Genomic DNA, 22,564 nt, shown 5'->3' with positions numbered 1-22,564 from the left:
TCTTGACATGACTCACAATGAGTTTTCCTTTCATTCCTAACATTCAAGGTAGTTTTTTTTTTTCTGGAATATTCTAGAAAATAAATGTTTTGATATAATTTTATGTGACTTTGGCATCAGCAATGAAGATAATTTTGCTGCTTACATCCATGTGCTGGTGAGGTATGTTTTCTGGATGACCCTCTTGAGACAACAAAGGTAGTCCCATCCTCAGGGGCGCCCTATACCCTTGTGCAGGATGCTGCCTCTCACAGACTCTAGCCTCTGACCTATCTGCAGAAGCAGGTCAGGAGATGCCTACTGATTGAAACAACTTTTTTGGAGAACCAGTCAATAAGAGACAAATGGATTTGCCTCTGGCATTCACTACATGTAGATCTTCCTGGTTACCAGGTTTGGGTATTGAGGCCTCTCAAGCATAATACCTTTTATAACCAAAGGATAGGATCATCATCAACATGGAAAAAAATGTAAGTAGTAAATAGAAGAAATCAATAAAGAAAAGTTTTAAAAATAGGATGTTATTAACTGGCATATGATAAAAAAGAAATCACATTCCAATCCTTTGTCAATTTGGACACATCAATTGACGTTGATATTGATGGAGGTACTTGTGTCTGGAGATCAGGATTTTGGACACTCTAAAAGATGAGATCATTGAATAAGTAAGGATTCAGTTTATGTGTGTCTCTGACAGGAAATCTTTCCTGATAACTCCCATACACTGTGACATGAGGATCCCACACAGGAGGGCCTGGTACCCTCCCTACACACTCACGAAGTATGCTCAATACTGATTTACTACCATGTGCCTACATCTTGTCTTCTCTGAGTCAGGAATGCCTTGAGATTCTCAGCTTCCTCGAACAGTAATTCTTAGTTGCAGCCAACTACCACACACCCTTCTAATAGTACATAGACATGTTGAGTCTAAATGTCTGTGATTCACTACTGATTAGTTGTTTTAGCTAACTATCACACACCTTTCTATTTGTACATAGACGTGTTGAATCTAAATGTCTGTGATTCATTATTGGCTAGTTGACAAAGCCTTTTTCCCCAGGACCTTTCCCCGTGGTCAGTTTAATGGTGGGATCTGTTGTTCTGAGCATGGCTCCAGATGACTACTTTCTTGTGCCCAGTGGTAATGGAAGTGCATCAAACATGACCACGTTAGATACCGGAACCAGAGATGCGGCCAGAGTACTAATTGCAAGCACCCTCACTCTTCTAGTAGGAATAATACAGGTAATAAACAGGCTTACACAGATGAGTGTAATTCTTATTTGAAATAATTAATTTTAAAATGTGGAGATTTAAAGATGCATCTAACTGCAAGACAAACTCCTTGAACTAAAACTTACTTTTAGTTCTAATGTTATTTTCTAAATAACATTGTTTTTGTCAGATAGTAAAATGACTTTGAAAACAAAAACCAAACAAACAAACAAATAGAAACCAGAATCACTTGTTACCAAAGTCTGAGAAAAAAAAGCAAACAGAACACAAGTGATTCAACTGAGAGCGAGTGTGTGGGGCAGTGGAGCAAGTGTTTTCACTGACACAATGTTTAATTCGTTACTATTTCCAGAGAATTGTTCCTTCTCTCAGGCAAACATCTAACTTTTTCCTTTCATCTTACCCTAGCTGATATTTGGAGGTCTGCAGATTGGATTCATAGTGAGGTACTTGGCAGACCCTTTGGTTGGTGGATTCACAACAGCTGCTGCCTTCCAAGTGCTGGTCTCACAGCTAAAGATCGTGCTCAATGTTTCAACCAAAAACTACAATGGCATCCTCTCCATTATCTATGTAAGTGCTGCATTATCACTGCAGAGACATCATGTTTCCTCTCTCCAGATTGAACCTGGAAAATCCATTTTCTGGGTACACTTGGAACCATCAAAACACACTTTTATGAAATCAGCAAACCATCATTTTTCAGCTGCTCCAAACCTTTCCCGATACTTTCGCCCTCAGAAACATCAAGGAATCTGAGGTAGCATAGCAATAAAGATGACAGGGCTGAGATGTTATAGACTTGCATTCTGGTCCTGCATTGCCTCTGATAAACTAGGTGACCCCCTAGACAGATCATATAGGGTAGTGGCTGAAAGTTCAGGTTTGCAGTTGGGTGAGTCTGGATTCAAACTTTGACTTTACTACTTACTAGTCTTATGAACAAACCACAATGCCTCAGTTTCTGCAGAAACTGCAGAATGGAGTTGCAAATAGTAGCTACCTCACTGGATTGTTAGAGGAGGGTTGTTGGATAATTGATTCAGGGGATGGCATATAGCAAGTTCCAGAAAAGTTATCATTATGGAGTTATTATTTCAAGCCTTTCTTTTTCTTTCTTGTTTTTAAAATGAAATGACTGGAGATGTGTCTCTCAAGCCCTTTCTAACTATGACCATCCATAATGCATAATGTAAATGTTTCAGCAATTATAAATGAAAACGGAACATTAGATTCAAAGCTGATTCAACATGCAAAAGATATGCAAAAGAAGGGTCTAGATCATACAAAGTAGATTTGAAGTTCTTAGATCTAAGTATATGTTCTATATAAAGTATGTTACAGATGCTTGGGAAATGGTGATAATAGTAACATGATGTCACTCTGGCTTGGAGAAATGAAGCCATGCAAAAGTGCATTTAAAAAACAAACAGGAACTGGGGCTATAGCTTAGTTGGTAGACTGCTTGCCAAGCATACATGAGACCCTAGGTTCAATTCCCACCACTGAATTCATGTCTATAATCCTAACACTTGGGTGTTGAAGGCAGGAAGATCAGAAGTGCTGAGTTATCTTCACCTACACACTGGTTTGAAGCCGGCCTGAGCTAAAAGATAAAAATTAGCATCTGAAAACAATATATGACCATACACACATTTAAAAGAGCAAGGTTGTAAAAAAATGTTCTCAGTTTCAGTACCATAATCCCTCATTACTCAGTGTACACTCCATCCTTTAGCAAAAGTTGCCAAGTGCTCACTCAGGCTGTGTACTAGGCTAGCAGTTAGAATAGATGGAGGAAGAGTAACACCATCACTAACGGTCACAACATTTGAACATCGACAGACTGGAGTGAGAGTCTACTTGTATGGCCTTGAATATTATGTGGCCCTGGGGCTAGAGAAATGGATCAGCATTTATGATCACTTGTTCTTGCAGAAGATCTGGTTTCAGATCCCAGCTCCCACATGGTGGTTCCCAACAATTTGTAACTACTTTTAAGGGATCTGATACCATCTTCTGACCTCTACCGGTACCAAGCATATACATGGTGCACAAACATACATGTAGACAAAACACTTGCTCATAAAAAATGGAATAAACTTAATGAAATTTAAAAAATAATTCGCTAATACCCTGGGTCCTAAGTTTTTTTTGTTGTTGTTGTTTGGTTTTTGGTTTTTCAAGACAGGGTTTCTCTGTGTAGCTTTGAAGCCTGTCCTGGAACTCACTCTGTAGCCCAGGCTGGCCTCAAACTCACAGAGATCCGCCTGCCTCTGCCTCCCGAGTGTGGGATTAAAGGCGTGTGCCACCACCACCCAGTGGTCCTAAGTTTTAAAATCAGGGTAATGATAATGGTCACTTCTTAGAGTAGCAATGTTAAGGACATTTACATCAGGCACATGACACATAAACCCAGAACATGGGAAGCTAAGGCAGGAGGATCTCAAATTTGAGGCTACCCAGGTTTAATAAATAGTGAGATCCTGTCTTGAAAACTTTAAACATATTTTGTTAATCTTATGTGTGTTTTGTCTGCATGTATATCTGTGTACTATGTGCATGTTTGATGCTAAGGCTAGAAGAAGGTGTTGGATCCCCAGGAACTGGAATTACAAATGGTTCTGAGCCCCTGTGTGGGTTCTGGGAACTGAACCCAGCTCCTCTGGAAGAGCGGTCATCTCTCCAGCCATAAAAAGCAATAAGTACAGTATCTGGCTGCATAGAGCTCAATTTATTAGTGTTGTTTCATTGTCATAGAATGGACCTCACTGAACCTACTGTCTGCTTTGATGAGGCCCAGCCCATCAGAGACATCAGCACAGGCCATTTTTCTTCCTTTTTAGATATAGTATTTTTACTAATTTTTGAGAATTTCATACAATGTATTTTACATATATTCAGCTTCCATTCCTCCCCCTAACTCCTCCCAGATCCATCCTCACAGCCTCACCTACTGTGAACTTCATTTCCTCTTTTTAATTTTTTGAGACAGGGTCTCACTATGTAGCCCTGTCTGGCCTGGAACTTGCTATGTTTTTTTTTTTGTTTGTTTTTTGTTTTTTTTTTTTTTTTGCTTGTTTGTTTTTTTCGAGACAGGGTTTCTCTGTTGCAAAGGTGTAGCTTTGTGCCTTTCCTGGAACTCACTTGGTAGCCCAGGAACTCACAGAGATTCGCCTGCCTCTGCCTCCTGAGTGCTGTGATTAAAGGCACGCACCACCACCACCAGGCCGTGATTAGGCTGACTTTGAACTCACAGAGGTCTATGGGTCTCTGCCAAAGTGTGAACTACCATGCCCAGTTATTTTTTATTTTTTACTTTTAAATAACTGACCGAGTCCACTTTGTGCTGCCCATGTATTCACGGGTGCAGAGGTGTCTGCTGGAGCAAGGCTGACCTGCCAGGGCCACACCCTTAAAGAAAATCAGCTCTCTTCCAGCATCCATCTGCTGCCAGCAGCTTTTCAGTCAAGGGTGAGGAATCCTAAGCTCCTTACTTCGTGCCAGAATTTTGACTGACTTAAATATGTAGGTCTTATTCAAGCAGCCACAGTTGCTGTGAGGTCAGGGGTGAAATGGTCCTGTCACTTCCAGAAGACACTGTTTCACTGCCTGATTTCTGCCCCTTTTCTGTAATAGTCACTGAGCCTTGTGGGAGGTGATATAGACATCCAATCCTCTGACACTTATTAAACTCACTTGTGAGTTTCTGAGTTAACCACTATACTGCACACAGAAACTTCTCTGATGAGGTGTACCTCAGAGATGAATCCAGAGGACAGTTTGCTATTCTGTCCACTTAGCAGAGTGATTGTAATAGGCTCACCTTTGGGGCCTAACACAGGCTGGTTTTTGATTCAGCATGATTTATGGTTATTTTGCTTTCTCCCCGATCATCAGTTCTTATTTATTTACTTTGTATGCATGCATGACACTGGATGCACAGGGAGCTCAGAAAACAACTTTTAGAAGTTGGTTCTCATCTTCCACCTTGTTGTGGCAGAGTTTCTTTTGATGTTTCTGTGGATGAGTTGCGCACTCCAGGCTAGCTGGCTCCTGAGCTTCTGGGTGAGTGTTCTGTCTGTGTCTCCCTTCTCCGGGTAACAGCTCTGGGATTACAGACACAGGTCACACACCCAGACTTTTACATGAGTTCTGGGGACCAGACCCAGGTCTGCAGGCTTGCATGGCTAGGACCTTTCCCTGCCGAGCCTTTTTTGTAGATGGAAGTTTCTCTGGTCTTGCCTGGCCTCACGGTCAGGACAAATCTCTCCCACCTGCATCCTGCAGCCACTTAGTCCCAAGTAAACACACAGAGGCTTGTATTATTTACAAACTGTGTAGCCTATTGGTCAGACTTCTTGCTAGCTAGCTCTTATAACTTAACTCAACTCATTTCTATTAATCTATATGTTGCCACATGGCCGTGACGTTACCAGTCTGCTGGCATCTTGTTGCTCCTTGGGTGGCGGGCTGGCATCTCCTCCCACTCTCCTTTTTCCTCCCACTTTCTCTCTTAGATTTTCTGGCCTGACTCCATCCTGCCTTGCCATAGGCCAATGCAGCTTTATTTATTATCCAATGGGCACCACACATATTCACAGCATACAGAAAAACCTCCCACAGCACTTCTTCCTGGCCCTCAGGAATTCTTCTCAATACTGCCAGGCTTCCCAATTTTGATACAGGTTCTGTTACTTTTTGCATCCCTGACACATCTTGTTTTTACACTTTATTAACTCTTGATTTAGTCCTTCATTTTTATTCATTCACTTCACCTATTCAATAAATACTGACACCATGGCAGGAACTGAAGTAGAGATCATGAGGAACACTGCTTACTAGCTTGTTTTCCATGGCTTGTTCAGCTTGTTCTCTTATACAGTGCAGGCCCACCATCTGAGGAATGGTACAGCCCACAGTGGGCTGTGCCTTCCCACATCAGTCAGCAATCAAGAAAATATCCTACAGATCAATTTGATGGAGGCAATTCTCAAACTGAGATTACCTCTTCCCAGGTATGTCCAGGTTTGTGTCAAGGTGACAAAACCTAACAAGTTGTTTTTGTGCACAAGTGTCTTAGTTAGGGTTTCTATCACTGTAAAGAGACACCATGACTGTGGAAACTCTTTTTTTTTTTTTTTTTTTTTACTTTCTCAAGAATTTTATTATCTATTACAACTCTGTGCCCACAGCTTTGGCTTGTATTGTGCTGGTGATTAATGAATTACCCAAAAAGAAAGTAAACAAACAGTCTAATATCACAGGATCCATGGGATAAAAAAATATAGTAAAATGGAAGGTTGTGGAAACTCTTATAAAGGAAAACATTTCATTGGGACTGGCTTAAAGTTCAGAAGTTTAGTCCATTATCATCATGGTGGGAAGCACAGCAGTATGCAGGCAGACATGGTGATAGAGAAGGAGCCATGAGTTCTACATTTCCATCAGTAGGCAGCAGGAAGGAGAGAGGGAGAGAGGGAGAGAGAGAGAGAGAGAGAGAGGGAGAGAGAGAGAGAGAGAGAGAGAGAGAGAGAGAGAGAGAGAGAGAGAGAGAGAGAGAGACTGGGATTGGCTTGAGTATCTGAGACCTGAGACCTCAAATCCTACTTCCTAATAGTGCCACTCCCCATGGGCCAAGCATTCAAACACATGAGTCTATGGGGACCATGCCTATTGAAACCACAACAAGGGTGGTTTTTTGTTTTTTTGGTTTTTTTTTTTGGCTTGGTTGTTAATTGATGGTACCTATACCACTGCCTCCTCCAAAAGTAAGACTGCCCTGAAAAAAGTTCTGCCCAAAGTTGAGATTTTAATTGTGTGTGAGGGCAGACAACCTAAGGTGTTGTTTCTTCAGAGCCATCTCCTGCAAAAGTGAGTTTTGAAAGTAAAGCTTAGCATGATGGAATTGTTAGTTTTAACTCATTTCTGTGTGCAAAATTTACACCATTATAATAAAGAAAGTAATGCTGAGGGGGCAATCTATTTATACAGAAAGTGTCCGGAGCAGGGAAGGCTGGATGGATGGTGAAGGTGACTGTAAAAGGTTGTCACCATCATACAGAGAAGAACTAGAAGAAAGTCAGCTCTAAAGTTACCCCGTGCATTTTCCCAGATACATATTAAGCATATGTTTTCCCTTATGGCTTCATGCTTGGTGAGAACTATTATCCACATAAAGTGGTCTTAAAATTCTTCAAACATCATAATAAATAAAATATTATCCATAGCTGATATCTCCATTTGACCTGTATTTAGAATACTAGGCTAAACTACAGAATTAGATTTATCTATAATTTTAGAACTCTGACAAAAAATAAATTATAATTACTGTTCAGTGCATTTTTGGAAATTGTTTCTATTGACAGCTATCAGGCCATTTTCATTTATATAGCCAAGATTTATTCCTATACAGATTAAACTTTCTATTGTAGAGCTTTCCACAAGAAACACTGAACTCACAATGCAGGCAACTATAAGTCAAATGCTTTGCTCAGCACAGGTGTGTGATTTTGCTTTTTGTAGCATTTAAAATACACCAGGGATTCTTTACAATTTTTTCACTTTTATTTTATACCTATTTTCTATCTATGAATGGGTGCTTTGCCTACACCTGTGGGCAGTACACCAAATCTATGCAATGTCTATGGAGGCCAGTGACAGCACTGGATCCTCTGGGACTGGGTTACAAATCATTTTAAGTCACCATGTGGGTGCTGAAAATCAAACCCAAGTCTCTGGTACAGCAGCCAGTGCTCTTAACCTCTGAGACATCTTTCTAGCCCCCAGAGGTTCTTCTTATTCAAAGATTTAACTAATTCTGTGCTGGTTTTTGCCAATTTGGCACAAACTAGAATCACCCAAGAAGAAGGAACCTCAACTGAGGAATTGCCTTCATCAAATTAGCCTGTGAGCATATGTGTGGCCATTTTCTTGCTTAATGTTTAATATGGTGAGGGCACAACCCATTGTAGGTGGTACCGTTCCTGGGCTGGTGTGTGGGCTGTATATGAAATCAAGCTGAGCAAGCCAGTAAGTAGTGTTCCTCAGTGGTTTCTACATCAGTCCCTACCTTGGCTTCCCCCAGTGGTGGACATGTAAGCCAAATAAACTTTTTCCTTCCCAAGTATCTTTTGCCTAGAACATTTTATCATAGTAACAGAAACCAAACTAGGACAGCTTTCAAAATTAAGTAAGAATCATGGAGTGATTTTAAAAATGTGTGTGTGTGTGTGTGTGTGTGTGTGTGTGTGTGTGTGTGTACTTATTCATGTGAGTGTGTGCACAAATACACGTTTGCACATGTGTAGAGGCCAAGGCTGATGTCAGATGTCTTCCTGGATCACTGTCCACCTTGTTTTTCGAGACAGGGTTTCTTGCTGAATTCGTTGATTTGCCTAGGCTGGCTGGTCATTGAGCTCCAGGGATCCACCTACCTCACCTTCCCTAGTGCTGGGTTATGAACAGATATTGCAGCACTGTTTTTTATCTGGGTGCTGAGGGTCTGAACTCAGGTGTTTATATTTGAGTGTCTGACTCTTCACTGACTGAGCCATTTCCCCAGCCACTGTAGTGATTTTTTTTTAAAGCTTTATTGATTGATTGATTGATTGATTATGTAGACAGTGTCTGTCTGCATGTATGTTTCCAGGCCAGAAGAGGATGCCAGATCTCATTACAGATGGTTGTGAACCACTGTGTGGTTGCTGGGAATTGAACTCAGGACCTCTGGAAGAGCAGCCAGTACTCTTAACTGCTGAGCCATCTCTCCAGCTCCCCCTGTAGTGATTTTTGTAAAGTGAAATATTTTTGTGATCCGGATAGTTAGTCCAAATGGAGAAAGAGAAGTGGGGGAAGGGGAGAGAGAGAAAGGGGGAAGGGGAGAGAGGGAAGTGGGAGAAGGGAGGGAGGTGGAGAGAGAGGTGGGGAGGGAGGAAAAGAGGGAGGGAGGGAGGGAGGGAGGGAGAGAGAGAGAGAGAGAGAGAGAGAGAGAGAGAGAGAGAGAGAGAGAGAGAGAGAGATATTGATTTGAGACAGGCTGTTCTTGAACTCTGTTGTACTCTATTGTAAAGAGTCAGTCCAGGCAGGCTTTGAACTCAAGATTCTCTTGCCTCTGCCTCCTGAGTGCTAGGATAGCAGTCAGACAAATGAGTTCCACATTAACTTTCCTGTTTCAAGTTGAAAAGTAAACCTTCATTGTATAAACTGCCAAAACATTATACCTAGCTCATGAATTGATAAGAGTTCTCATTAGAAACTTGATTACATAAGGGCAGGCCCCGCACCCAGGAGTGTTTGTGCAACACAATTGGGGTGGGGAAAAGAACACAAAATTGGGTGGACAGCGAGATGGGAGTGGATCTGGGAATCGTTTCAAGGCAACTGGCTCAGATGATACAGCCTCACGGACTACTCCATAGTCCTAAAATTTTCTTTGTGTCCCCATAAGATACAGTGCCCCCTCCAGCAGGAAGTAGTAAGAGAAGCTACGCCCAAATTCCCAAATATACCAAGCTGGCTTTGGAGATGTGTAAAAGTTAAAACCTTCCTTTTTGAAAAAAAAAAAAAAAAATAGGGGAAGTGCTGTGGGATGGTCTGTATGTCAAATCTGTTGCTGTGATTGATCAATAAATAAAACACTGATTGGCCAGTGGCTAGGCAGGAAGTATAGGCGGGACTAACGGAGGAGAAAAGAAAGAACAGGAAGGCAGAGAGAGTCACTGCCAGCTGCCACCATGACCAGCAGCAAGTGAAGACACTGGTAAGCCACAAGTCACATGGCAAAGTATAGATTTATGGAAATGGATTAATTTAAGCTATAAGAACAGTTAGCAAGAAGCCTGTCACGGCCATACAGTTTATTAACAATAGAAGTCTCTGTGTTTACTTGGTTGGGTCTGAGCAGCTGTGGGACTGGCGGGTGACAGAGATTTGTCCTGACTGTGGGCCAGGCAGGAAAACTCTAGTTACAGGTGAGTATGATCAAAACACATTGTATGAATTTCTCAAATAATTGATTTTTTTTTTTTTTTTTTTTTTTTTGGGTTTTTCGAGACAGGGTTTCTCTGTGTAGCTTTGCACCTTTCCTGGAACTCACTTGGTAGCCCAGGCTGGCCTCGAACTCACAGAGATCCGCCTGGCTCTGTCTCCCGAGTGCTGGAATTAAAGGCGTGCGCCACCACCGCCCAGCAATAATTGATATTTTTAAAAAAGCAAATTCATTATGTAAAGAGCCAACTGGCCACAATGACACAAGCCTCTGGAGTGGGCAGCAGGGTTGCCGCCTCCTGTGTGAGGCATCCTGGGATTCTGCTGTTGCAGTCTTTCTCCCAGTTTTTCTTTCCTTCTGTGGCCACCTGTTTCATTTTGTTGCCCAATGTATCTGTCTCTAACGATTTTATGTGTCTTTGGAAAGCAGAGTTAACATGATATATTGGGTTTAATGTGAAAGTGGAAAAGGCTTCCTCCAAATTAAATTCCTAAATCCTAGCCCGAACACTTGCTGAGATAAGTTTTGCTTGTAAAAGACCCTCCATCCCCTTACTCCTGAAGCACTCCAGACAGGCAGGGCTGCTGGCAAAATAAATGGATATTCCTTATATGCACGGCACCAGATTATAATGATAATTATTTACAGCATTTCACTTATCTGTAAAAACAAACCAAGATACATGTCTTAACTCCTAAGATGCACCATTCCTTTATGTCAAATTAAAACCTGGCTATAAACAGATTTATTCAAAGGAAAGTAGCCACTGGCATGACTTGTCGCATAGAATTGAGAGACGCCTCCTTGAGACATGACTTACCTAAGAGATGTAACAGAACAAAGAGGCCAGTGTTCTGCCTTGGAGTCTCCCTGCTGACTCCCTTAAAGGAGACTCTGGTTTCCAGGGACCTTGTGTTTACAAAACAAAATGAATTTCCTTGAGCTGGCTCTTCTGCCCACTTGGAGAAAATAGATTTTAGTGTTAAGCTAATTTCTAAACAATATATACTTGGCCTACGTACCCATTCAGTGATTTTAATTTACCACAAAGAATTGATCAGTACCACTTGGATTTCCATATGGAACACTTTTTTTTTTTTTTTTTTAAATTTTCCACATCATTCAGGTTGGGAGAAGAACATTACTTAGGATGCTGGCTGGGACCAAAGAAAATTACCTTGTCAGATGTCAGCTTCCGTAGCCCTCCTGTCTACAAAGATCCCACCTAATAGCATGATACAACCTCCTTAAGATAAACATTGATTTATTTTTCTGTAAGTTAAAGATAGCATTCCACTGTTTTCCTTGAAAAATTCTCCATTTTATCCTAAAAAAATACAGATAAACAAACACAAGAATGAAAAATCACCTCTCCAAGTTAATCACTATTAGTAACTTTGTATATGTGTGTATATGTTAGAAATTGCATGTTCTTAATGTTCCTTGTATTAGTCGATACATTTTTACAATTTTAATAATAGCTTTATATTATTTATTTATGCATATGTATATTTTAGAAATTTTATGTGTTTAATGGTCCTTGTATTAGCCAATACTCTTTTAAATAATAATTTCATTCATTTGTGTATGTGTGCGTGTGCGTGTGCGTGTGCGTGTGCGTGTGCGTGTGTGTGTGTGTGTGTGTTTTCTTTCATGTGGGCAACAGCAAAGGTATGGAGGTCAGGGAACAATTTTCAGGAGTCAGTTTTCTCCTTCATCATATGGATTGTGGGGATGAAACTCATACCATCAGCCTTGTCAGTGATCACCTTAACCCACTGAGCATCTTGCCAGTCCCATTTTTAAGATTTTTTGCCAGTCCGGGTTTCTAAGACTCACATGTGCTCTTTGATGTGATGTGGCTGTTCATGTTGGAGGATTGTTCTTATGTACATGTCTGTATAGCATATGTCATATACACCCATTTTCTCTTTACAGACACTAATTGAGATTTTTCAAAATATCAGTGATACCAACATTGCAGATTTCATTGCTGGATTACTCACCATCATCATCTGTATGGCTGTTAAGGAATTAAATGATCGATTTAAGCACAAAATCCCAGTCCCTATTCCTATAGAAGTGATCGTGGTAAGTAGAATAAATGGTCAGAAAATTCAATACGAATTAGGTTGACAAGCAAGGAATTGCCAAGGCCAATGGAGTTGGTTTTTTACATTTTTTTCTTTTCTTTTATTTCAGACAATAATTGCCACTGCCATTTCCTACGGGGCCAACTTGGAAAAAAATTACAATGCTGGCATTGTTAAGTCCATCCCAAGTGGGTGAGTGTGGCGTTCCTCTCAGATAGCGCTAATAAACTAAGGCAGTACTTTGTTAAATGAAACTTTTTATTGCCAGTTTCGCTTCACCATTGATAGTCTTACTTTCATGTGATCTTGAAGAAATGCGATGTGCACAAAACATCAGATGATCAGTGCATGTGGAGATCAAGTTCAGGCTTGTTAAAAGCAGACCTTCCATACTCCATTTTCTTAAAGTGTGGCAGGACATGAACATTCAGTCAGACTCCTGATTAAAACATGTATGTATAATTACAGTGTAATATGAACATATCACAATTAGCATTGATTACATCATAAACAATTTGTTTAAGGAATCTCAGATGTCTGGCATAAATTCTCTACAATGTAATCAACCACAGATAAAAATGCTATCTTTCATACCTATAAATAAGTTGCATTATTTTTGTGTAAATTATACATATATTTAGACATTTTGTGACTTAGAAGAGTAAAAGGCCAAGGTCCTTAATCCCTCTATGTCACTGTCAACTTGTGTGGCCCCGGGAAAGTTCTGTAAGACGAGGGTAATTACACAGAGGAAGCTTCAACTCAAGCTTGTGAAATGTCACTGAGAGGTCTCATAAAATGCAGAGCAAATGAAGCGGCTCACACTACAGTTAAGAGCAAGCCCACGTATTTGCCACATCTACAACACTGACTACAGTGTTTGTAAGCAGCCGGGGTCAATCAGTAAGCTGTAGTTTCTCTTCCTTCCAATGAGGGTGGGCCCCACATTGTCCTAGCGTTTCCACGCTTGTAATGTAAACTCCTCAGTGCTTCCACAGCAAATGATCTCATTTGAGTAAATATCTTACAATTTTCCCAATAACAATTTAAAGATATCTTTAAAACAACTGGTACATGAAACTTGTATTACATATTGCCCATTCCAGTGTTACAAATGTACCCTTTGGTAACACCTAAATTGTGTGTTACCTTCCTGCTTTCCACCTCAAACCTGAGGATTCAGGCTGTCTGGAGGAGGCCTGGAAACAATTCTTTTTCAAAAGTGTCTCAAGTGATTCTTCTGATCAGGTAAATTTGAGAACTTTTACACTAGAAAACAACATTTAGGTAGTAAAGGTTGTAAAAGACTGGAGGATGAAACGTGAGCTGTGGAATTTCCACCCTGAAGACCGAGTTGTTTTGTAGTCACAAATGCTTATGTAGAAACGTGTAAATGCAGAACTCTTTCCTAAGCTTCTGGTATGCACAGACCAGGGATGGACGGCAGCCCAGGCCTGGGAATCCCTGCTCCAGTGCTTGCAGTGGGGACTCACCTTTCCTCACATTGAAATTCCTAGCTGCTCCCCTTTGCAGGATCTTTAGCTTCCTGCCCTTTGGTTTAGTCATGCTTGCTCCTCTGATTGCTAACTTAGCTTTAGGGGACACTTCATGGTAGTGTCCCCATTTGTGGCATTCAGCTCTGTCTCCCTAGTATAATATCTATCTTACAGTGGGCTCTCTGAAAACAGTGGCTGAGGGAATAACCCCCCCTAAGCCATGTCATTACAAATAAGGCACAAGAAAGGTTCTGGCTGTCTAATTTGGTGGCCCAGAAACAATTCTAAAGATATTAACACATCTGCAAAGGAAAGGGTGACATGGAAAGATGAGAAACCAGAGTGGGAATGAGAATGCTCTGGTGACTGAGTTCATCACCAGAGAAGGAAAAGGAACCTTCTTCCTGTGTCTCCAGTCAGAATGCTACTGGCAGCTTCCTTTTGTCTCTCCAAAGGTCATGGTGACATTCAGTCCCCAGAACAAGAACAACCTCCCATTGCATAGCTCCAAACAGTGACTGTCTTGTCTACTTAAGCTTGTCTCTTCTCTCCATTTATCTATTATGTCAGTGATCTCATGAGTAGTCATGTCATTCTCTGAGGTATACTTTAATGCTACATTTTGTTGATCAAGTTGTCTTTTCAGAGCCATTGAAGACTCTTTGGATTAGCTCCTATGTCCCACTGTACATATTCCACTATGGAAGACTATTTGTTTTGATTTGATTTTTAGAGCTTTTCCTTACTTTCTGATACTCAAACACAATCTTAAGAATGTTTTGCTTCAGTACATTTCCATCAAAATATTTCAAATAGTTCTGTTTGCTTTGTGGTTCACCAGCTCTTCTGAATGTCTTCTGAATGATTGAAGAGACAGTTGTGCTTATCTTTTTGAAACCTAGATGCCCATCAGATGACTAAAGTAGCCTGTTATATTATTTGCCTGACATTTCTCATTTGTACACAAAATAATACCTCAGATGCTTATACTCCTCACTTATCTGTGTGGAAGCACCTACCAGGTGGTAGGCAGTGTCCTGGATGTTCAGTGGGTAGTTCCCAGGCTAGTGAGGACACAGTCATCCTCCAGGAATAAGTGCTGTGGTGGAGCTTGCTATGCATTAGAAGAAGGATAACTTCTTGATATTTTAAGGATGATATTAATCAGCCAAATAATGTAGGAAACAATAAGTAAGGCAGGGCAGTAATGGGTAAAGGTCATGGGGATGCTTGAATAAAACATTCAGCTGTAACAAAGAAAGTGGCACTTTGGAGGTATAGCAAGGAGTTCATTGCAACTGGAGCATAAAATAAGATAGAGGAGGTGAGAGGTGAGCATCAGCAAAGAAACTACCATGAAAGTTAACTGTTGGAGGGTTTGAAAGCATGAGAGTGGCCACTTTTGTTAGCACTGTAGACAGTGAATTAAAGCAGCTAAGCAACCAGATGAGGAATCCATTCCAGTAACGTAAGAGTGGTCACAGTAATGAAATAGAAACCTTATCAACAGACGGGTGTGAGGGTGAGAGGACTGGTGGTCAGCAGGGTGGCTCTGTCCACCTCTCTACTCCTTTTTGGTTAAAAAACACAACCTATCTTTGTCTAGTCAGTGTCTTAGTGTCTCCAGGGATTCACTCACACCTGGAGCCTTCTCTGTCCCACAGTCACAGCCTGCCTCTCTCCTGATGCTGCTGGTCCTCATCCTGCAGTTCTTGGTGTGTCCAGTTTTTCATTCATTTCAACATGTGCTTCTCTTCCAGCCTACCTGTCTCCACTGTGTGTGTGTGTGTGTGTGTGTGTGAGAGAGAGAGAGAGAGAGAGAGAGAGAGAGAGAGAGAGAGAGAGAGAGAGAGAGCATTTGTGCTTTGATTGTCATTCCCTTTACTACCCTAGTCTGTCTCTGCTCTCAGTGACTGGTTCCTCTCTTACCAGTCTGTACCTGATGTGCTCTTTGTCATATTAATTGCTACTGTTTTCAGATGGTGTCCTTTGCAGTGAACTTGGAAGTGTGGCCCAGGAAAGATTGCATGATAGAATGGAGATGGCTGTTTCCTGTGGATTCCTGCCCTTGTTTAGCTGGGTTGGGGAACATTTGCCAAACATGCACAACCAACCTGAAGTGAAGCATCCAATTAGCATGTTTACCACATGTGACCCCCCTTTGTGTATTACTGGGCCCTTTGGGAAGCACCATTCCCCATACTCATGTCTTCAGGATAAGTATGTATTCATATGCTCCTTTCTCTGCATGACTGGGTCGGACTGGGTTGGCTAGGGCTAACAAGCCCATGGGATGATCATGTAGTTTAGGAAGTGTTAAGTCAGGTGATAGAATATATTCTTAATTCGGTCGTTAGAAGATGGGCAGATAGAGCCTCCCCTAATTTACTTTGGACAAATGATTGACACCCTTGAAGTCCAGCAAGGAAGCAGAAGCAGTGATGAGAATGTGGCAAGTTTAGCTTCTTCCAGCCTAGGCTGAGCACCACTAGTAAAAAGGAGTTAACTAGTTACACAATAATATCTCATTAAATTTTATGAAAAGAGGGCATAGTCATTCTATGACAGCCAATGAAACAATTTAGTAGGTTTAAACAATGTGCCCAAAGTCATAAAGTCACTCAATAACTGAAGTCCTTTGACTTCATACCTCACAATTTTTAACCTTAGTAATTAAGGATTGGGTAATATTTGGAGAACCCTACAGTCATGGAGGCAGTGAGCATCATGCTACTATCAAAACTAAAACCTTTTCATAGTTTAGCTTTGACAGAGTCCTAGTGACCTGAAGTAGACTTGACTGGGTCTTGGAAGCATCCTATTAAGTGAGATCTAAGGTCAGATCTAGACTAGCAAGTGGTGAGATACTGAGTCACTCACTCAAGTATGGGTTGTTTCTAACATGCTGACTGTCTATAGCTGGAGTCCATTCTGGAGTCTACACATAGGACAGGAGAAGGGATGAGGGAGAAGTCTGAAAATTAACCCTGCTGGGGGAAAGTCTTCACAACAGCAGAGCCCTGGCAGGTCTTACAACCCAATTATCCAATCTCCAACATGGACCCACTAAAACTTCAAGCCACTCATTTCTCTCTTCCGGGTTGCAGTTCTCATATCAAAATGAGAGAGACAGGCTCAACAGCACTCTAGAGAGCTCACTAGCTCAAAACTTCGCTACAGTTTGTCTCTAAAACTTCCATTCCCACTTTAATTAAAAGATGCACAGGTGGCGGGATTTGTTTTAATGACTGGGGACTTTCAGGATTGCACAATATGGATATTCTATAGGTAAATGAAGCTCTTCCTCCAAGCTTTTACATTTGGGGACAAATTTCATAATCATGTTCATATGTTTCATTTTTGAATAGTTTATAGAAAAACTTTGGCTTTGTTGAATAGTCTGTGAAAACTCACAATCAGTGTGTTATTTTACTGACTGTGGGGGATGATTATAATCATATACATTTAATGTGGGATGAGGGTTTTTTCCGTCTTAAAATTAAGATTTAAATGTCATGGTTCTTTAGAACTTTCTGCTGAGTTCTTCCAGTGTCATATAGTCTTTGTTCCTTCAACAGAATTGACATCTTTTCACACAGACTAAATTTATAACATACCTAGAATCTCTTGTATTGCCAAAGAACCTTGAAGGTGAAATTATGTGAGGAAAAATGTTACATGTGAAGTGGCATGGATGGAGTTGTATTAAAGAATCCATAGTGACAGATTTATTCATGTCAGAGTATAAAAACAAAACAAAAAATCCTCTCCAACAGCCAGTGAGCTAACACTAACTTCTGGTTAAAAACTAGGAAAGCAGATGTTCTTATTTATGTATCCCATGTGCTTTTGTTTGCTTGGGCCATGTCCTTGCGTGTGTACCACGTGACTGAGTAGACACAGCATTTGGTAAAGCTGGGGGAAAGCTGTGAAATCTTCACAAGATTTTTTCACTTACTAGGTTCTTGCCTCCTGCACTTCCGTCTGTGGGCCTGTTTTCTGATATGCTGGCTGCATCCTTTTCCATTGCTGTGGTGGCTTATGCTATTGCCGTGTCTGTAGGAAAAGTCTATGCCACCAAGCATGATTATAAAATCGATGGAAACCAGGTATGGTCACCTATTTGTTGAGCTAGGTTTATAAGGCTAAAAACAAGTAGAGAAAACACAACTGGGGGAGATTCTTGGTATCCCCTAAGGAAACTGATGTTTTCTTTCACTGGCCTTTATTGAGTTGATTTCTCTCCTGTACTTGCTAATTAAAAAATTTTTTTTAATATGCCTGTAACACAAATTGCTAAACGGTCTTATTAATAAAAAACCCAGAGCCAGATATTGGGGTAAAAGCTGAAAGATCAGAGAGGCAGAGAGCAAGCCACTAGTTCTTACCCCTATGAAATCCTCCACTGAAAGAGAGAGTGAGTTCCTGTTTCCTTACACCTTATATACCTTTCTCTGCCCTGACGGCACTTCTTGGGATTAAAGGCGTGTCTGCTTCCCAGTACTGGGATAAAAGGTATGTGCCACCACTGCCTGGCTTTGTTTCCAGTGTGGCCTTGAACTCACAGAGATCCAGACAGATCTCTGCCTCCCGAGTGATAAAATTAAAGGTGTGTGCCACCACTGTCTGGCTTCTATGTCTAATCTAGTGGCTGGCTCAGTCCTCTGATCCCCAGATAAGTTTATTAGGGTACACAACATATCACCACATATGCAAGCTAAGTCATCCTGCTTCTTAAGAAATAAGCTAAAGTGACATTGTCTTGGTCAGGGTTTCTGTTGCTTTGATAAAACATCATGACCAAAAAGCAACCTAAGGAGGAAAGGGTTTTATTTCAGTTTACAGCTTGCAGTCTACCATCCAGGGAAGTCAGGGCAGGAACTCAAGGCAGGAAGCTGGAGACTGATGCAGAGGCCATAGAGGAGTATGGTTTACTGGTTTGCTCCCCATGACTTGCTCAGTCTTCTTTCTTATAGCATCCAGGACCACCAGCCCAAGGATGTCACTGCTATAGTAAGCTGAGCCCTCCAATTAATCATTAATCGAGAAAATGCCCTACAAGCTGGGCAGTAGTGGTGTACACCTTTAATCACAACTCTTGGGAGGCAGAGGCAAGCAGATCTGTGAGTTCGAGGCCAGCCTTATCTGTCTACAGAGCTAGGTCCAGGATAGCCAAGGCTACACAGAGAAACCTTGTCTAGAAGAAAGAAAGGAAGAGAGAGAGAGAGAGAGAGAGAGAGAGAGAGAGAGAGAGAGAGAGAGAGAGAAAAGAAGAAGAAGGAGGAGGAAGAGGGAGGGAGGGAGGGAGGGAGGGAGGGAGGGAGGGAGGAAGGAAGGAAGGAAGGAAGGAAGGAAGGAAGGAAGGAAGGAAGGAAAAATAAATGCCTTACATGTTTGGCCACAGGCCACTCTGGTGTAGGTATTTTCTCAAATGAGTTTCCTTCTTCCAAAATGACTCTAGCTTGTGTCAAGTTGACATAAAAGTAACCAGCACAAGCACTAATTAAAAAAATGCTAATTCAGTCAGGTCAAAGGCAATATAAAAGTTAACTATTACACTAGACAAAGAGCTTTTCATGTGGCCAAGTAACTCTTGGTAATTTATTTCCCTTTTAAATGATTGCTGTGTGATTACACATGATGTGTGTGTACATGTGTGCCACAGACCAGATGTGGAGGTCAGAGGACAGCTTTGTGGAGTCAGGTCTCTCTCTTCACCTTTGCATGGTGCTGGAACTTGATCTCACGTCACCAAATTTGCGGAGCAGGCACCCTTCTGACGAGCACTTGGTGAGGGTCTGGCAAGCACCCTCTTTGCAACAGCACTGCAACCTAGTCTCTCTCTTAGGAATTCATCGCCTTTGGGGTAAGCAACGTCTTCTCTGGATTCTTCTCCTGTTTTGTGGCTACCACTGCTCTGTCTCGAACGGCTGTCCAGGAGAGCACTGGGGGAAAGACACAGGTATGTAGTGACAGCGGGAGCAGGGAACAGAAAGTGGGTGGCTGAGAGAGGCTTCCACAAGACCAAACAGGACAATTAGCCTTCAAGAGAGAGGGACTTGTGCTGCCTCATCTGGTACAATTTGGGCCTCATCTCTTTGACTTGCCCAACCCTTATCAAAAAACTTCTTTAAAAGCAACATCTATAGTCTCCTGAAACTGTGATTGCCAAATCCTAATGTGTCAGTGTTCACCTGGCTGATAATTACACTCACCTGGTTAACCAGGGACAGTCACATTCATAAGTAAGAAAGAATGATGCTGTTTATTAGTTTGTTATCTAGGGAGAGCAAGAGCCTGGTAAAAAAGCATTTCCCAAAGCTTAGCCTGGTGGCACAGGCCAGTAATTCCAGCTACTTGGGAGTCTGAGGCAGGATTGATCCCAAGTACAAGAAATCTCTGTTTGGGTTATGGAATGAATTTGAGACCAGCTGGGACAATGATGTGAAACCTTGTCTCAGAAGAAAAAGGGAGAAGAAGGTTGAGGATACAGTTCCGTGTATCTGAATGCTTGCCCTGCAGGTCTGAGGTCCTGAGTCTCATCCCCAGTACCACCGTGGGAAAATGAAGCTCTTTGCAGCTTTGCAAGCTGTAATATATTCCTTTAAATTTATGTGTGTGGGTGTTTTACCTGCACATATATATGAGCACCACATATATGCAGTGGAAGAGGGTTGGATGCCCCAGGACTGGAGTTACAGATAGCTGTGAGCCACCTTGTGGGTGCTTAGAGTGGAACCTAGGTTCTTGGGAAGAGCAGCCAGAGCTCTTAACCACTGAGCTCTCTCTAGCCCGAGTTATTGTACTTTCTATTCATATTTCCTTTTCAAAAGTCAGGAACTTCCTCTGGAGGCTTTTAGAGGAACGATTTATTAGACAAGAATTTTTTTACTGTAACATTTTGGCACTTCTTCCTGAGTAATATTTCTGTTCTTGGAGTTCTGAATATGACTTTAATTTTGCCTCTTAAATATGGCTTTTGGTTGTTGCTTTCATAAGGTAACCATAAAACCAGCTAATTCCTCCTGAGGCTGGTGAGAAAGGCCAGGAAACACTCTCGGAGTTTGCTTGAAGGTAGACTCAGCTCCACACAGAGCAAAGCCAAAGCCTTAGACCAGGACTGTATTTCTGTGGAGGCTCAGAAGGCTTTAGCTTCCTGACATAGGAAAGAACATTGTTTAAGGAACAAAAAGAAAAAGAAAGAAAGAAAACTCCAAGAGTATAAAAGAGAATAAGCCCAAACTGCCATAAAATACAAGTCTTCAAGGGTTTTGTTAAGGCAGAGACATAATAATGAAAGCAAATACCAAGAAAACAATGACTTGCTCAGGGAGAACTGTAAATGTTCTCACAGCACATTTGATGTCCCCACAATATGGATGACGTTACCACAATACAGATGATGTCACCATAGTACAGATGACATCGAGACATATATGTGATGTTCCTCTCCTATTAAAATGGCCTCTCCCAATTTTTTGGCTACATTAAAGCAAAATTTAATTTTAATTCTTAGAGAGTTTTTAAAGCTTTTATTTTAAGCCATTATTTCTAGCTTGGAGGAAACAGGTAAAGGAACCCAGTATGCACTAAAAAGCAAAAGCAGGGCTCTGTTGTCAAGGGGAAGTGCGTCAGAGCTCAATTCCAAAGCTGTGCCTGTTGCAGCCGAAGCTGTTAGCAGCTGGAGACCCTGCTGCTTGCTGTAGTGGTGGGCAGCTCCCCAGGACACGTGGTCCCAAGTGGGTGCAGCTGGATCCAAGCTACTCATGGCCATTCTCCTGCTGTTATCTGCCTGCCCCAGTAATAATGTGTAAAGTGACCTCCTTGGCAAAGGGCTCGGGGATAATAGTGTTCTGGTAAGTTAATATCCTCTGCCACACACTGGCCTGTATTATATTTAGGAGGGAAGGGTGCCAGGAGTTCAACATTGAAGAAGAAAACAAGCAGAAATGGCTTGATATTTAATTACTGGAAAGCATATAAAGTTCTAGGGTTAAAAGTCTAAGATGGTGGACTGAAATCCAGGGACCTGTGACCAAACAAATGATCAAGTCCTCTTGTGTGGCTTCTCATACTTTATGCCAGAGCCTCAACTTCAGCATAAATGGGACTACTAATTATATGCACCTCGAAGGGATGCTGTGAGGATTAAGTACCACAATGGAAAGTCTTAGCACACACTGACTACTAAATGCTGATTAGTCTACACCTTGAGGGAGGAAAGCCTCTTAGAATCTGTGACACACATGCTGGGCCTGGCCCCGAAGGAGTAGCAAGCATACCGTTGTTGAAGAACAAATAGAAGAATGCGTGTTGGTGGACTTGAGCTGTGTTCTGTACATCTGCAGGCTGTAGAGAGCTAAACCTTCTTTCATGTCCTTTCTCTTACCCCTACCCCGACCTCTGCTGGCTCATAGAAAGGTAATTAACACAAATTACTCCATAGCTCTAATTACCCTTTCCCTTAACAATAATTAACTTGCCAAGAATTGAATCTTCTCAAAGTAGAAAATCTACATTTTCCCACAAACCAGCCTTATACAGTAAATTCAAATAATTAATCCCTTATAGGTTTTAATATTATGATCAAACTTAGACTTGACTCTATAATTAGAGACTTACTATCCTTGGTGAATGGTGGCCAATCTCCGATTCAGAGTTGTGCAGATAGTTGTCCCTGTCTCCAAATATACCTTTTACCAATCCCTAGAGTCTGTATGTAAGTGGCTCAATAATATGGATCAAGT

The 22,564-nt window shown here is 41.5% G+C and overlaps 1 protein-coding gene and 1 long non-coding RNA gene across 2 annotated transcripts in view; one reads left to right on the top strand and one right to left on the bottom strand.

Moving 5' to 3' along the window:
• Positions 1 to 22,564, top strand: part of Slc26a4 (solute carrier family 26 member 4) — a 49,100-nt gene that overhangs the window by 9,177 nt on the left and 17,359 nt on the right. Inside the window, exons 5-10 of the mRNA XM_037210483.1 lie at positions 1,064 to 1,248; positions 1,648 to 1,812; positions 12,167 to 12,319; positions 12,431 to 12,513; positions 17,779 to 17,926; positions 19,666 to 19,779. Coding sequence (XP_037066378.1) covers positions 1,064 to 1,248; positions 1,648 to 1,812; positions 12,167 to 12,319; positions 12,431 to 12,513; positions 17,779 to 17,926; positions 19,666 to 19,779 — 848 coding nt within the window. The remainder of the gene's footprint in view (positions 1 to 1,063; positions 1,249 to 1,647; positions 1,813 to 12,166; positions 12,320 to 12,430; positions 12,514 to 17,778; positions 17,927 to 19,665; positions 19,780 to 22,564) is intronic.
• Positions 19,389 to 22,564, bottom strand: part of LOC114708463 — a 42,957-nt gene continuing 39,781 nt past the window's right edge. Inside the window, exon 2 of the long non-coding RNA XR_005092721.1 lies at positions 19,389 to 19,762. This is a non-coding gene — a long non-coding RNA (uncharacterized LOC114708463). The remainder of the gene's footprint in view (positions 19,763 to 22,564) is intronic.

Source organism: Peromyscus leucopus, chromosome 14, assembly GCF_004664715.2.
Source record: "Peromyscus leucopus breed LL Stock chromosome 14, UCI_PerLeu_2.1, whole genome shotgun sequence".
NCBI classification, from domain to species: Eukaryota; Metazoa; Chordata; class Mammalia; order Rodentia; family Cricetidae; genus Peromyscus; species Peromyscus leucopus.
This window is presented reverse-complemented; position numbering and strand designations above follow the sequence as displayed.